The 17,116-nt window shown below is 41.9% G+C and overlaps 1 protein-coding gene across 3 annotated transcripts; it reads right to left on the bottom strand.

Annotated features, from left to right (window-relative positions):
- Positions 1-50: 50 nt before the first annotated feature.
- PKN3 (protein kinase N3) lies at positions 51-17,104 on the bottom strand. Of its 3 annotated transcripts, none has more exons than XM_015878913.1 (22): positions 16,996-17,104; positions 13,654-13,936; positions 12,995-13,158; positions 12,379-12,508; positions 12,131-12,282; positions 11,568-11,763; positions 10,963-11,154; positions 10,620-10,729; positions 9,998-10,141; positions 8,987-9,062; positions 8,060-8,246; positions 7,365-7,476; positions 6,551-6,627; positions 5,020-5,086; positions 4,302-4,393; positions 3,765-3,941; positions 3,613-3,675; positions 3,037-3,113; positions 2,355-2,497; positions 1,995-2,102; positions 1,488-1,568; positions 51-892 (listed from the first exon to the last, which is right to left on the bottom strand). In XM_015878913.1, exons 1-22 carry the CDS (start codon positions 17,014-17,016, stop codon positions 680-682), a joined length of 2,865 nt encoding a protein of 954 aa, XP_015734399.1. In that variant the 5' UTR covers positions 17,017-17,104; the 3' UTR covers positions 51-679. The 3 variants fall into 3 exon arrangements, with proteins under 3 accessions (XP_015734399.1, XP_015734400.1, XP_032303985.1); XM_015878914.2 differs by lacking the exon at positions 16,996-17,104 and adding an exon at positions 16,476-16,588; XM_032448094.1 differs by lacking the exon at positions 16,996-17,104 and adding an exon at positions 14,455-14,475.
- Between the last annotated feature and the right edge of the window lie 12 nt (positions 17,105-17,116).

Here is a 17,116-nt window from a genome sequence, read left to right as displayed (position 1 = left end):
AGCACTGATCTGAAACATTCACCTAACACCAAGGAGATGAAAAGCTGAGATTTCATTATAAAGAATAGTATCTTTATTTTCAAAAATAAAGGAAAAGAAAGCATGTGCAAAATTGTGGCTTTTTGATAATTACTAAAAACAATCACTAAGATTTACTTAAAATACATCACTTGGATCATTACCAAACTCAAACATCATTACCTCAGTTGTGTTAAAATCCATTCCTTCTCTGGCATACACAAGTGGGAACTGGTATAAAATCATTACAAAGAAGGAGCACTGCATATCTCTTCTAGAAAATGGGTGAGAATCGGCCTTTCTCCCTGGTATTATGTAACCTAAAAGAGCTGCATTCCTTTGGCTTTTTGTAAAGAGCAACCTGGGAGGCAGAGATGACATGATTTAGTTAAAACCAGATTACATTCCAAATTACTATACATGTTCAATGGCAGCAGAAGACACATCCAGTCAAAACTGAACTTCTCAAAGGTAATTCATATCCAGTATTCCTCCAGCAAGCAAGGCTGAAAAAAACACAGCAGAGTAACTCAGCTTGCAGGGCGCTTCAGCACTACCCGTTCTATGGAGCTTATTGACTTTTCCATCGCCCATGCCAAGTCCTCTCTATGCCCTCTGAGATGGTAACAATCTATTTGTTCATGTTTCTTAAGCACAGGAATCAAGCATACAAAAGGTGTTTGGAGACAAAGTCAAAGTCCTTGAAGACAGCCTGCTCCTTACGGGTTAGGACAGCAACCTCCTCTGGAGGAGTCAGAATTGGCTTCTGTGATGTAAACTCTTCATCAAAGTTGCTAATGTCCGTTGGATCTTTTAGAGTGGGCACAAAAGGGGGCTTCAGAGTCCTGGCATACAAAGCATCCCAATCCATTTCCTGTACGAGAAGGAAGTGAACAGGACAGGCTGACATTATTTATGAAATGAGAAGTTAAAACTAAGGGAAAAAAAAACTGTCTGGTGCAGGCCAGGTAGTATAGAGAGTCAGCATCACCTGGAGGAGTGTAACACCCTTGCCTAGAGCAAACATACACCACTGACCCGAAGCAAGTGTGTCTTTAACCTCAGCTTCTCTTAGGATTCTTGTATATTCTGCAAATATAGGTGCCACAACTAGACTGGACAGCGCTATCTGTCATCACTAAACCATATCTTTGACTGCTGCAGTTTAATTTATAACAGTGTATTTGGTGATGGCTTAAAAGAAATGTATATTGGTACATAGAAGCAGCACAGTCTGGAATAACAAGCTGGCCCTGGAAGCTTACAGAGCCCAGAAAACATACTCAGGGGTGCCAGTGCCAACATGAATTGAAACGTTAATGCCTGAATAGAGCAATAAGATGCAACAGAAGCTGCCACTAAGATCTCACTGATAAATAATGGAAATCTGCCTCAGCACCAACAGAAAAAGCAAACCACTCTCATCTCAAACACAAGAGCTAAGAAGGAGGGAAAAAGTGTATTCCTACCTTAAAAAAGGGCTGGATTTTAATCTCTTCTGCATCTTTTTGCCCTGCTCCTAGCCTACGCTCTGGACACTTTCGAAGAAGCTGCAGGAAAGATCAGTACAGAATTAAATAACTGGAACAAAGATGGACAAAACCAACATTCTGGAGATAAAAACGGAAAGAGATGAATCAGCTCCTCAGTATCTTCTCATTCACCTTCTCTTCAGCAGTCAAACTGCTAGTAATAGCTCAGACATTGCTCCTTGTGAACAACTTACCAACATCAGTAACATTCCCACTACAAACTGTGTGTATCTCATCTTAATTGTGCATCTTAACTACCAGATTACACTCAAAAAACTGACTCAAGCCACCTTCAGTGAATGACTCAATACTTCTGTCTTTAAAGCAACACTTTGCTGTTTCAGAGTGTGCAGCAGCAGACGCTTCCTTAGTCATTCTTAAGCTGAAGAATAGCATTTAGGTAAAGAGAAGGAAAAACATGAATTTTAAGTGCTAACCCATTACCTTACGGATTATAGAAAGTGCCTCTGATGACAGGAATCGTGGATACTGGACTTCATCATTGACAATGCTATCAAAGACTTCTTCCTCATCATCTCCAGGAAATGGTGACTGCAATTGTGACAATTTTTAATTTAACATACGTGGCACCCATTCCTTGCTAATATATAGGAATAAGAATAGCACGGAGTTGTACAGATCAGTTACTATTTGGCAAGCACAAGAAAGATGATCTAAATAGTACAGTATTATTAATAACTAATAAATAGTTGGCTACTTTCATCAAAATTTTATCTCAGATGATCAGGTGCTGCTCTGCCCAAGACTGTTCGATGAGATTTTCTAAGAGATGTGTGGTCTTACCTCACCAACAAGCATCTCATAAATGAGTACACCCAGTCCCCACCAGTCTACTGCCCGAGTGTATGAGATGTCGGTGAGGACTTCTGGAGCCAGGAACTCAGGAGTACCACAGAAGGTGTTTGTGCGGTCTCCAAAACCTATTCCTGTAGGACAAGAACACTCATGTCAAAGCCGGCACAAGCTTCTAAATAAATCTCACGCAGCCTCATCTTCTGAAAGCAATAGATTACCTCTTGATAATTCATTGTTGTTAACTGTGCAAGGGCTCTCATCGGTGCTTGCAATTACTAATGAGAAAGTATGATACCTTAGGTCCCCAGCAACTCTGAATAACAACTCAGACAATGCTTACATAAGCAACTCAATCAAGAAAACCCACAGATTCCACTGTTTATTTACTTAAGTACATATCTTGTAGAATCCTACATATCCTTGCTTATTCCAGCAGAGAAGTACATTGTAAACTCCTTCATAAGGTTCCTGAAGAGCAAAGAGTACTCTTTCCAAGTTCATCATGGCTAGACAGGTGACATTTAATTATTTTAAGTGGAGATTAATACATATTTATTTTAAGTGGAGTTGAAGTTGCATACCTGGTACTCCTACTTGTGAACACCTTATTAAAGCCCAGACCCTAAACTTTGTTCTGGTGGTTTAAATTGGCTTCATCAAAGGAACTCACCTTCCTTACACAGCCCAAAATCTGCAATCTTCACAAATCCTTCAGCATCTAAAAGCAGATTATCCAATTTCAGGTCCCTGCACACAAAGAAGGGAGCAAAGAAAGTGATGGATGAAGTCTGAGGACTGCCATCCAACAGGCTCTTTCACATGAGGCAGAAACTAGATGCTAATAAAAAGAATAAATATCTACAATCAGTCTACATTCAGTTTAAGCTACATACTATTTGGAAGATTCCCCTCAACTCACTGATGTTTTCCTCTTAATAAAAGCCTCAAAAAGCAGCTTAGAGCTGGGTGGGGATTATTTTTTCTGAAAAGAATATCCCACAACAGCATGACAAATTACTGAGCTGTTCAAGTTAACAAGGAAAGCACTAAGGTACACGTGCCACCGGAACATACTGACATGTTACAGAGGATGAACACGCTGACAGCAACAGAACATGGGAAAAATAAAGACAAACAGAAAGACTAGAGACCTCAACAAGATAGTTAGCTCCAAAGATGTATCTACAGGACAAAATAAAGTTTCAAGTTTCTAAACTGTCTTGTATTTGATTTTTCACTGCATTACCTATAGATAATTTTCTTCTCATGCAGAAACTGGAGTCCCAAGACTACGCAGGCTGTGTAAAACCTAGCAAAGAGGAACAGATATTGGGAAAGATATATGAAAATCAAGTTAAACACTTTCAATGCCTGGAAACTAGATTAATTCTAACTCACTGTGCTGTGTGCTCTGGAAAAACATCTTCATGTATGCGCATCATGAGATCACCTCCCGGGGTGTATTCCATCACAAAACAAGCATGATGAGGTGTTTGGAAACACGCAAACATGTTCACAAGGAATGGATGATCAGAAGAATTGACCACCTCAAATATTCTCTTCTCACAGTTCAAGCTGCCAGGATTCAAAGAATTAAAATGTCAGTGTTAAAATTTGGCAGAAAAAAACGGTTTCAAGAAAGACAGAAAGAAGATGAAAATCTTTGCCTTTTATGATATGGAAATAAAAAGTGTGGTCAATTACAATATTCATCTTACATGCTTCCAAACCTTGAATTTTAGATTGTTCTTCAGGTGTCTGATTGCACTAGAAGCTAGATAATAGAACTGTTGTAAGTTCCCTTATTCCTGATTTTAGTTACCCTGGCCTTAAGGTCACCCTTAACATTAACAGCACTAAAACTAGTAGAACACGTCATACCTATGCACTGCAGGTGTGATAATATATCATTGGCAATTGTACCACAAAGCTCACCTATCAATTTCATCTCTCCTAATGATATCCTTTTTCTTCAAGGCTTTGATAGCATACAGCTTCCCAGTTGCTTTGTATTGGGCCAGCAGTACCTGAAAGACAACAGAAATGCTGTACTCCAAACAAATCTGTTATTTCCTTGTTGGATTACTTCAGCTCCCATTGACAAAAACTATTTCCATCCACTTCAGACAGCCATTCTTAAAACCAGGCTCAAGCAGCTCTAAAAATGGAGCTCTTTTACTCTACAGCTTGAGCTGCTGCAGTTCAGAATGACAACACTGTAAGTTATGTCTTTTCAGAAATGGCAGTATTGCAGCTGGTTGTGTGTTTTAAAAGCACCTCTTACAGCAAGCACCTGTATGCACACTTTGTGGGAATCACACTATTCCACCAACGATCACAGTGACAATGAAAAGAATGGTAATACTGTCCTCTACTAGATGGTCTGGCACTTCCTGGAGGGCTTCCTCCATGTTTTGAAGCCATAAATCTTCAGGAGTTTTGGCTGTTATCAACAGCCCTTGATTAGGGCTGTTATCAAGAACTCTTCTGTTATCAAGAGCCTTCCCCACAACCACAAGCTGCTTGTGGTTTTGCTTTGTATATCTACAGTACAACAAATCTCTGCAACATTTCTATTCAGACTCTGAGGCAGAGGCCCACCTTCACAACAGCAGCCCTACTGCCCTCTGCAGAGAGAGCACTTCTACACTACCTTCCCAAAGTGGCCACGTCCCAGCATGGCGATGCAGTGAAAATCCTCAAGATGAACCACCCCTTTCCTGAAGACAAACAAACAAGATTTGTTGAGACAATATACAAAAGGTGCAGAAACAGAATGCAAATGAGTAGGTATGTGTGTTAGAGGAAGAAGCTCAGTACAGCAAAAGGCAAGGTGAACACATGCTACCTAGGCTGAAATCCTGAGAAGGTAGGTCTGTTGTTCTGCTACTGAAGAAAGAATCAGGTAACTATGAAGTAAGAAAACAGCTCCCAGTGGTAGCAGCCTCTGCCTTCCATCTGTACAGGCAACAAGAGCAATAACTGTCTCTCCAAGGCTTGCTCTCCCAGTTACATCCCATAACAGAATTAGTTCTCTTGCATTCCCCATCCTTAGCGGGGTAAAATTCAGATTTGCCAACATTCCTTTCAGCAGGCACATCGGCAACTGTGATAACCAGCCACGAACATGTATATCAAGTGCCAGGAGGACAAGGGAATAATATGAAGAGGAGTTCTCAGACTAAAATTGGAAATGAAACAAATGGAGACAACAGACATGAGATGTTGCTGGGGAAATAAAATAAAATTTAAAAACAAAACAAAAAACCAACACATGTCTGAATAAAGAGATTTTACAGAACATTACATCAGCTACAAGGTGTTACCAAGGAAACTCAGATCACAGAATTGCTTGGAAATCATTTAGAAAACAAAACACCCACCCCTCAAAAGCTTTACACCAGAATCACCTCTAAAAGGAAGCAGATGCTTTATACTCCTCCAGAGAGTGGAATGAAGGGCTTAGGAGGCATTCATGAAGGACCCAACTCCCTCCTAAGCTTTCTCATAGAGAAGGCAGGTAACTGTCTGAATGCACCCCGACTCCAGCATTCTGAAGATGGGACCCCTCAAAAGTGACTATGAAGTTATCAGAATATTCTAAGATCTGAACTTCAAGTTCTACTTAGACCTTATTTGTACTTTTTTGGTCAGCATTTGTTCAACAATAGCAATTTTTTACTTGTTTTTGGTATATATACTACTGTGCATCTTTTTCAGTATACAAGATACTTACTTAACTGCCACAGACTATAAACAACTTCCTGTTTTGTGCCTCCTCCCTACGTAATGAAAGACATTTTATCTTGCATATCGATGAAAACAAATGAGTGAAAGGGGTGCCAAATGTTTTTCTGAAATACATTTCTTACAATTCTACTTTGGCGTGTCTAAATGCACTATACTATAAAACTTTAAACACAAGGAAGCCCTGGAAGACAGTTAAGTGATTTCAGTTCCTACTAACATCAGTTATTACATTGTAAAGTTTATTAATAGGCTAAGTAATGGGATTTAATGAGTAAGTAAGGTGTAGCAGACGCTTGGAGAAATAAAGTTCAGAGCAGACTTTTCATAGTATTGCCCACTCACAACACTAGAATTTTTGTACTCTATGCTCAAAAATTTCAACCCGGTGTTTCTGTAATCTGTGACCCAACACATCTCGTGCTGCCCGCTGTTACCTTGGAGATGCTTGGATTGCAAATTCTGTTAAAGCAGGGCTGCCAGTCTTCTCTTCGACATGCAGCCTCTTCAGACACTAAGGAACAGAGAGAAGGTTGCAATATGTTATTCTCTGGAATCACCTAATCAGGCGTAGACACCTTCATCCAAATTTGATACATACAATAGAGTATGACAAGTATTTGAAGTTGGTCATCACTTCTGCTTGGAGGAAAGTAGCATCAACAAAGGTTGCCTGTGGTTACACAAAACTACTACCACGTACACTTTAAAAACTCTAGGAAAAAAAGACAGTTCAAGTACCTAGAAGAGCCACAGTGATTAGACAATGCAGTCTCCTCTATTGTGAAAGCCAAAGAAGAAATGGATTAGACATGGTCGAACACAAGTCATTAGGAATTATATCACTCAGAACAATCTTCCTGCTCCTTTTTCTCAGAAAATGAGAGTTTTTCTTCCCTTCTGCCCAATTCCTCTAAGGACAAATATTTTCATCTGATCCTAAAAGCCTGTTGAACTCTACTTTTTATTCATACAGTTATTTGTTTTGTACTTCTGTCCTGAATTCCCAATGCTGACCTACCTCACATTTTGCAAGAAAAGTAGTATAAAACTAAAAAAGAGCTGCAAGACTTTTGTGAAGACTCCATGCCAGAATAGCTTACTGGGCTCTGAAACCTTGGAGGCCAATCAGCTCAGCTGATGAGGAGGCAACTGTCTGAAGTACAGCTAATTTCTCCAGTAATAAATTAGAACTGAATCTCAAATGAATATCAACCAACAAATAAAAGTCTCCTTATTGGCCCAGATTACCGGAGAATCTGCAGGAGATGGTGTTGGTTCTTTGGACTTGGCCATCAGAAAAAGACGTGGAGGCTTGGGTGGTGCTTCATCATCATATGTGAGCTTTGCCACAGGAAAGTCACTGCATTCGTAAGAGGAAAAATAAATAAGAGATTGCCTTAGAGCAGAGCACTGTATGGAAACACAACTATATCACCTTTAACATCTAAGCAAAGTTTATTTCAGTCCAATACAGTGGACAAGAGGACCAAGTCTGTGAAGCATCGACAAGAAATATGCTCTTCAAAATAAAGGAAAACTATCTATGAAGTTGCTGATGATTAGACTCGTGCAACTGTTTTTTACTGTTTTCTGCATCATAGTGCTTACTTATGACCACTTCTATACCACAGTTCTCACAGCAGAGGAAGACAAAGTCGCTGAAATTCCCCTGTGCTGGAGCACACTGCTTATTAGGACAGCAATTTTGGAAACTGGTTCAGCTGCCAACAATAAATCAGAAGGAACCACAGAACACTGAACAACCCACCAAGCCCACTTCATTTCAGGCAGCACCAGCTTTACTTAAAATCCTGAATTAAGTCCTACAGATCCAATTTTCATATCAATATATTCTTCCACCTCAGCAAGGTGCACGAAAATTTTAAGGTGTATTCTATGCCCATTCCAAACTGTCATACAGCAATACTCAGAACATGACTTACCCACTCAGCTTGCTTATTGAGTTAACATGATTTTGTATGGGAACTGGAGAGAAATCTTCATGCATGGAATCATGAAGTGAGGGGCTCAGAGTGCTAATGGAACTGCACGGAGGGAGGAAGCTCATCATCAGGCGACCCCAAGCAGCAACACTGATGTTCATTTGAGGAGCTCGGAGAAATTCTTTCCCTGGAGGAGTCATGGTCAAAATATCGCTGAGATTCCAACGTATGGATTAGTCTGATGAGCTGCTAAACTACCACTATCATCCAAACACCTGAGGGCTTACTCAGAAAAAGTAATGCACCCAAGAGAGAATGAACCTTCTTCTAGGGAATGAAGTCTAATCACGATGACGAAATAATCCATATAACATCATAGCAATCCTCAAACAGAAGCTTCATAAAATATATATTTTTAATTATCTTTAAGCCAAGTTTTCTTTTATTTGTACACTGTATTTTAATCATTCAGCCTGTTAACAGAAAGCTTCCAGTCTGACATGCCAGCTCCAAAGCCTTGATAACCAGTAGCCTGTTCATGCTACAGTCTTCTACAGTTTAGATTTTTCCAGGAAGTTTCCCAACACCTGTTCTTTCATCAGTAACAGCACTGCTGGGCAAATCAGTACAGCACAAGTCCTAGATCTTGCTAAGAAGCCTGTTAAATAGTAGTAATTGTATCTTCCTAACACTGTTAACTGTGAATAGAAACACTGCAAAAACATCACATTATACACTACGCTGCAACCAGACAGCCTGTGTTTTTTTGCGACTGAACACTATAACACAATAATAAAATCCACCTACTTACACACAGTAATTAACAAGCATTTTAATGCGTCTCACAAATTTAATGAGATAGGAGTGCATGGCAGACTACTTGTGCAAACTCCTGTCCTCACCCACCCACACCAAACAGTCAGTTACCTTTCTGTTTGGGGAAAATACGTTTCTGTCGCTGCAGCTTTGGCTTTCTCTCAATGACAGGATTACAGAACATCACCTGTCAGAGAAGCAAAGGGGATTTTTCAAAATAGTGCATTTATACTGCAAAAGCAAACTTGTACACATGCTCTCTCATCAAATTCTCCATTCATATCTTTTTGGTAAACTAGGAGTCACTCCCACAGATTCCAGATCGTGTTATTCTAACTTCACTGTCTAAACATCTGTTATTTCAACAGTGGCTGGAATTTTTTTGTGTCCTGAAATGAAGAAAAAACCCAAAACATGAGACCAATTCATATCCTAAATAATATTAATCTAACTCATAAAGCTATACATAAAAAGCTGCTTTATGATGCAGCCATTTGTAAGGTGAAAAGAAAAAAAAAAAAAGTAGCAGTCCACAGCAAAAAATTAAATTAAAAACAAAAAGTCAACCACTGAATACAAAGGACAGGAGGTAAATTTTGGTATGTAAGGTCAAGATCCTGCTCTTGGAAAGTTAACCATGGGATCTCTCATCACAACACAAACAAGACAGTAGTGTAGCACATAAAGGATTATCTGGATGATCTATTCATGGATTGCATTTAACTCTTTATTACTAACCTCAGAAAGATGGTAAAATAAAACATAGCCAGAGGGAATTCTGGACTCTGATTCTATAGCCTGTGTAATTCAAACCTGACCATTAAACCCCACGCCTAATTAAAGTGTCACCAATGACTCATAACGTAAGCAAATGAAAAAACAATGGTTTTCACAGTGTACACACACAATTACAGAGGAGTAGCTGAAGTGTCACTTCAGGGTACGTCTTATATGAATAAGGAGTAATGTGATATTATATGTGATTATATTTTAGGTGCCACTCTACCCTTCTGGATTACTGCTCCTTCTGTTCCTTGTATACTGGGTTGAACAACTGCTGTCAGGGCAGGCACCCTGAACGGACAGATTTCTCTAAAAAAGAAACAAAGTTGACGTTTTTACCTCTGCAAAAAGCATTCCCTGGGGCTCAAGCAAGAGGCACATCCCATGGCGTTCGTTATCAAGGAAATCATCCAAACGTAAAAACTTCACTGCACACAGTTCTCTCCAGTCTCTCCAATAAATTGAAATTTCGAGCTCACGAGACTAGAGGGAATGGGTGACGGAGACAAAAAAGCAGAAGAGTTACATACTGTGCCATGATCTGGATATGCCACACACATGCTGCTGTTAAATTCAGTCAACTAGACTGTATGCATAAGAAACTTCTTCATCCTTCTGCTCCCCGTATGCCTCTGACATTCTCAGATCTTCCCAGCTACAAAACCTTTTGGAGATAGCTGTCTTAGCTCCACATTTCGGGAATCTTTCTTAGAGTCGCTTTGCTGGTAAGATGAAATAAAACTGCTTAGATAAAGAGCAAAGGACAACAGATGTTGTTCAGGCTGAATTTCTGCCAGAGATGCACTGCCTTGAGGGGAAGACTAAGATAACTGGTACATAAAAGGACATGGGGACAGTGCCAATACAGAGCTGAATCAAATGGAAATGCAACTAAATGAACAAATTGCGTAAGGTGAAATAGAAAAACAAACACAACGCAGGAAATCTTAAGCCATCTTACCCTGTCTAGCTCAATGATAAAGCTCTGGTCCCATGCCTGGTTATTTACTGGTCCCCAGTTTGTTTGGCCAACAACTTTATTGTCAACTTTAAGCACAGCAAGGACTTCATCTGGACAAAGGAGAAAGTGTGGATTATAGCATTTTACATTGCTATAAAACTAAAGATAAGTCTCTCAAGCTGAAGGTGACTATCCCAACCAAATATAATTTCCAGGAGATAGTTAGGAGGATTAGGTATGATGTGACTCACGCTCTCTCTCAGCTTTGCAGCCTTGTACTAGGCTAATGTAGGACTCAGAAGAGAAGCCCCTTGCCCCCAAGTGCAAGGATCCTCATACTCACTACATAGCTCTTCATTACGCAGGTACTTTCCTGCAACACTGCGGCCATGGATACCCAGGCCAACTCTCGTCAGGGAAAAGGACTTCAATTCGCTTGGGCTGCCGCAGATAGGAGAAGAACCAGCCATTCGGGAACGGCCTGGAACATTTTCCAATAGATCCTGACATCCCATCAGCCTCACTTCCAACGTTCCTGAAGAATTTCAGGAGAGAAAAGAATGTTATTCCATAAAAGACAACAGTTAATTCCAGTTAATCTGTCCTCATACAGGTCCAAGAATTTCTCAGATTCATTATTCTTTGGCTAATATAGCTTAGATCTACCCCAGGCAGGAATAACAATATAGAACAGCCCAGTTGGAAGGAACATACAGAGATCAACAAGTCCAAATGCCTATTTAATAGATGAGAGATATTTAATACAATTATTTAATACAACTACTAACTTATATGATCAGAAAGCTTTTAGTAGCCTAGATGAAATAAGGCTCATTCACAGAAGATCAAATGTCCACGTAACAAGAGGCATTACAATAATTAGAAGAAATGCAACTCATTTTTAATTTCATCTTCTCCACAACAACACGCCATGCAAGATTTACACACCTGTAAGGGCTGTAGGTTTGATGACTGAAGTAGGTTGGATAACGCCATGCTGAGCTCCCAGGGAAGAGGTATTTACTAATTCCTGCTTGATGAGTGCTCTTTTGGGGTGATCTGGAGAAAGCCCATTAAGCTGACGTTCCAAGGACAAGCGCAACAGGTCAATCTTCTGAGATGACTCTTGCAAACGACCCTGAGCCTAGCAATATGAAGTAGAACAGAAAGCAGGCTGAAGGTTTCAAAGGAACAGCTCCAGTTCAGGTACTATTATTCCTTTATGAACAAAAAGTGTTGGTCTTAAAAAAGAGCTGATAACATCTTAGGAACAAAAGACCCAAGGGAATATTTTCTCACAGATCCTGACTGCCCCATCAGTGTCACTTCTGACATTTCTAAGTTTCACCAAAGCAAGGAATATTACCCCTAGAAGAGAAAGTTATCCCAGTCTGTCCTCATAGCAAGAATTTGCCAAATTCATAAGTTATGGTTATTTCTGCTCATTCAGGCTAAATCACTGGTGTTGAGGCATGAAACTGCTCTTTAAGGAGACCTGAAGAAGTGCTTACCTCAGCCAAAAATTTGCGATCTTGTACCCGACTCCCTCCTAAGATCTTCAGCACATTTTTTGCCCCTTCAGCTACAGCAGCTTCAATGCGCAGACGATGCCTCAGCTCCTCAATGCGCAGCTCCACAGCACTGATGGTGGTTCCCAGCCTCACTGAGTATTTGGGAGATAAAATACAGCAAGGATCAAAATAGACTATTCTGGATCTTAAGGCACGGATGGCCATATCTTTTATTTAACACACCCTACCTGCAGGATCCATTGCATCTTCCATCCCTCCTGCTGACTGAGATACCTTCACAATGTGCATGCGGATAATTTCAATCTTCGTCTTACTATCCTGAAGCATCTGCTTAGCTGTAGCCAGCAGCTTCCGCTCCTGCCAAACCAAAAGCATGTGCAGAGAAAGGACCGTGATCATTAAAAATAGATTATGGTGATGGATTCAGTTAAGGTGTGAGATGCTACCTGCAATAAGGATCACATAAACAATCACGTAAACTATTAAAGCACTGAAAATTTCTCTCAAATAATGGGATATCACATGCTGAGCTCCGTCCTAAATCACCTAGTGATATCAAAACATCACACCAACTCAATGAACAATACCTATACTTTTTAACTTACTATGCATTGAACTTGTTGCAACATGTTACTTTCATATGATTGGTTGTCTCATGCAGTATCATAATCTGCTGTCACTATGCTGAGCACCAAAACACAGAGCTAGGATTCAGTCAAGCACGCTTCACAGATGAATTTATTTCACACACCAATCACCAGAGAGAGTTTGTATATGGACTTATGTATATATATATAAATTCCAGGAATTGATATTCCCAAATTGTTGTTTATTCCTGCTTACCTTGGATGTTGCACTTGAATACATCTGGATCATATTCTCAGCTCCTTGCTTGACTTTCATTTCAACATGCAGCTGCTTTTTCAGAGCTTCAACCTTCCTTGCCATGGGATCTGGGTTTCTTTCCCAGAGACAGGGGTCAGGAGATAAGGATCCATCTGTACAGACTATGTCATAAGCATAATTAGTCGCCTTTTCTTGGGTCATGTCACTCTATGGTTCAAAATGATTCCACAAAAGAAGGTTAAGCTACAAAATAACACATAAAAAGGTCTCTGTTCTCTACAAAACTCAGCAAAATATTGTTTCAAATGAAGCTTAAGTTTTAAGTGTTTCTTTTTATCAGTGAACCACTCCTACCAAACACTCTTTCAATAATATACTCATTCACATCCCGTAAGGTACTTAAACGTTCAACTGCCTAGAAACTCTATTCAGATCCCTTCAGTTTCACCTACAACCTGCTCCTGAATGTTGTTCATGTCCAGCATTCTTCCCTCTACACTAATCTCTCATGTTGCCTGACTCCTTTCACCTCAGTTGCCTCCATTCCCAACCTTTCACTGCACAGATTATTTCATCAGCTGAATACTAACAGGTAAAATCCCCACTAGCATTGGAGCACCACAAGATTTTCCTGTCAACTCTGACCCATGACATACCTGTCTTATTGTCCTCTTTGTCAGTTACTACAATCCTCGCATTGAGCTCCTGAAGTTCCCAATGGAGTTGTTCTAGTTTGCGGTTGGAGGATTTCAGCACATGCTCTATATGAGCAAGATTTTTTCTGTCTGTTGTTGCTTTACGCAGGTTTTCTGCTCCCTCTTTAATTTTCAGTTCTTTCTGTATAGCACGACGAAGTACTTCCTTCTCACCCTCCAGTTTTTGCTGGAAGCTCGGATCCATTAAGTTCACACCATTGCCCAGCTGCAAGAGACAGCTGCCCTGCAATCAAGCAAGAGGATTTCAGAAATAACAGTTTAACCTTCTTTTTAAGGATGGCTTAAAAACTAAGTTTGCCTTCATCCTGATCACCTTTTACTAGTAGCATACAGTAAATGCAGATGACGTGTCCAAAGACACACACCAACTAACCTGTTAGAGATGTTACAGAATGTTACAACAATGCATCAGCTCAAAGCTGTTACCCCCAAGAAGAAAGACATAACCCCTACAGCAGCTGCTTACAAACGAGCAAAGAATAAGCTTAACTTTCAGCTGTGTCTGAAAGGGGAAGCAGCCTGCTGCCTCAATCTCTGCTCTACCTGTGGTTTATAAGCAGCAAGACCACTTAACACATTGCATTTCACAGCCACCACACTTGCTCTGGACTTTGTACCGTTTTCAATACACCTTGTTCTGCTGAGATATGCCTCAGCAGCAGCTCTGGACAGAGATGTTCTGTATACAGACCTTGAACCTGCCCACTATAGGCAGAAGCATCTAAAGTCTATCTCACTCACCAAACAAGCACTGAATTCAAACAGGAGCTCTTAAAACTTTATCCAGAAGGCTGCTGCCCAACACCTACAGAAACAGATCAAAACAAGAGGCTGCGCTTCTCCCTTCCACTCAAGGGGTGGCTTTATAGCATTAAGAGCACTTAATATCTTAACAACATAGCATGATCAGTTCCCCACTTAAATGGGAAAGACATGGTTGCACAGCCAAACTCCACCAACCAACTGGATACCACATAACCACACTAAAGACAGAACTCAGGAATCCTGACTTGCTTTTATATTCTTTAATTGGCTGACCACATTCCCAACAATAAACCACGCTGGTTTTGCATTACTCACATACATTAGTGCACTTCAAGCTCACACAGGAACACATAATTATCTAATCACACTCTTTGTATATTTTGTTAGGCATCTCAAAGACCCAAACCAACATCTCCAATCAGTTTGCAGTACAAGTTCATCCCAACAGCAAAATAATTTAAAAAACCAAAAGGAAAAACAAATCTATTTTAAATTTGGCCTAAAACCAAGTTGGGTCTGCGAGGGATCCGCTATAGCCATAATAGGAATTGTTCAGATTGGTAGCAAAACAAAAAGGTTCAGATTAACATCCTGAGTCCAGGAAGTTCTCGCCCAATTAATAAAGCCAGGAACTAAAGCCAGAGCTTTGAAAAACATCCAGGGTTCTGCGAGGAAGAACTTGAATCATGGAGTTCCTGAGTCACAGGCAGCCTCTACCAGCTCCACAGCTGGAAAATCAAAAAGCTCTTTATCCACTTTGTAAAAAGTGACTGAAATTAGTTTGCTGCTTCAGATTCGTTTAAAATAAATAAATAAGAAAAAAAAAAATCAAAAAAAGCAGATAGATTTATTTTCTATCCAAACTATGCAAACTGAGGTAAGCGATCCACATCCTCTCCATCTGCCCAGAGCAATAGAATGAGTGGCTGAAGCAGGATTAATGCTGACAAGGGGTATTGAGTCCAGAAACCTGGATACTGGTTCAGAGAACAGGAACAGTCAGCTCAGTTTCCCTTCAAGTCACTCTGTCAGAAGCTGGACAGAATGCTCCACATTCACTTTCTAAATAAAGTTAGAATGTAAGCATGATGTTTTACTGGGCCCTACTGCCCCTCTATAGAGCAGGGCTGCCTTAACATAGCTACAGTTCACTCCAGGAACGTAGAACATTGTATTGCTGAGGAGGTTAAGAAAGCTGCATTTGCTTTTGTGTTGGTGCACTTTGCATTCTGACTGAGGAATGTCGGTGGGGTGTCAGGATGCTGCCACAGCCCACGTGCAGCTGTTCCTGGCTGCCCAGAGGTCAGCCCTTAGCACATGCCAACAGCACAATCCACATTCACAGCTTGCACAGAAATACCCCCAGCTGGCTGAAATTAGCTCACTTTTGGTACTTTTGGCTGCTAGAACACACCCAGGGCTTCAGCTGCACTCGGGCTGTGCTGAAGCATCCAGACTGCTTCCTAAGATTTCAGCAGAGCCCAAACTGCCCTGAGCCCTTTGGATTGCAGCCCCTGGGCTACCACCCAGCCCAGCCATCAGCTCCACCTGCACAAAGCCCAGCACAGAGCCGCCCTTCAGAGCCACACCACAGGCTGAGACCGATAAGTCTGATGTAAGGAGCACGTAGTGATGAGAGCATCCCCACTACAGACCACATGTGTTCACCGGAGCATTTTAAATCCCTTCTTTCACAGCAGCTTTGTGCCGAGGCCCACATCAGGCAGACTCACATTAACCACATTCACTCTTTACATGAAAAGGGCACCTTTAGGTTTGGAAAAAAAGCTCTTGCAGCCCTGCCTGGGGCTGCTCCTGTTTCCAACACTGAACGATGAGATTTTTGGCAAGAGGAAAGTCCGTGTGGCCGCAGGATGGGGCACACCCGCAGCAATGGCACCGAGAGCTCTTTGTGCCTTTTCTCCATCACTTCTTGCCCAGATTCGGCTCGAAACGCCTCAAGGAGGAGTTTGTACCCGCCGTGTCGGGGAGCTTACCCCAGAAAGCAGTGATCTCAGCGGGGAGCTGAACAGCCCATCATCTCCTCACACAGCCCGTCTCCTCGCACAGCCCGTCTCCTCACACAGCCCGTCTCCTCACACAGCCCATCATCTCCTCACACAGCCCGTCTCCTCTCACAGCCCATCATCTCCTCACACAGCCCATCTCCTCACACAGCCCATCATCTCCTCACACAGCCCATCATCTCCTCACACAGCCCGTCTCCTCGCACAGCCCCTCCCGTGCCGAGGAGGACCCCGGTTCCCTGAGTGGAGCCGGGCTCTGTGTGCTCGCTCCCCGCAACCGCCGCCTCTCTCAGCGCACGGGGCGCGGTCCCAGGGATTGAGCCGCGATCCTCTCAGCCCATCGCCCCCTCCCGCGGCTCTGGGCTTCCGGCGGAGCATGGAGCGAAGTATCGCAGACGAGAGGATGGGGAGACTCCCAAAGGACCCCCAGGACCGAGGGACGCCTCGGTGCCCCCCGCCTCAGCCTCGCCCCGCCCTCCGGCCCGCTCACCTGTGGGCTCCCCGCCGCCATCGCTCCGTGCGGCGCCGTCAACAACCGGCACTTTTTCAAACTTCAGCCTTCCCGGGAAGCAGCACGGCCCCGTCAGCGCCCTCTCGCGGGGCCCGGAGCC

Source organism: Coturnix japonica, chromosome 17 (genome assembly GCF_001577835.2).
Source record: "Coturnix japonica isolate 7356 chromosome 17, Coturnix japonica 2.1, whole genome shotgun sequence".
Lineage (NCBI taxonomy): Eukaryota > Metazoa > Chordata > Aves > Galliformes > Phasianidae > Coturnix > Coturnix japonica.
The sequence above is the reverse complement of the archived record's forward strand: the minus strand, read 5'-3'. Positions and strand labels throughout refer to the sequence as shown.

What these genes read in the sequence shown, in the direction of transcription:
- PKN3 (XM_015878913.1), bottom strand. Translation starts at nt 17,016, where the DNA reads ATGGCGGCGGGGAGCCCACAG. An exon ending in AGGGAATGCTTTTTGCAGAG is followed by an intron (nt 9,063 to 9,997) that starts GTAAAAACGTCA and finishes CTTCTCTGACAG; the next exon opens with GTGATGTTCTGTAATCCTGT. An exon ending in TCAATAAGCAAGCTGAGTGG is followed by an intron (nt 7,477 to 8,059) that starts GTAAGTCATGTT and finishes TTACGAATGCAG; the next exon opens with TGACTTTCCTGTGGCAAAGC.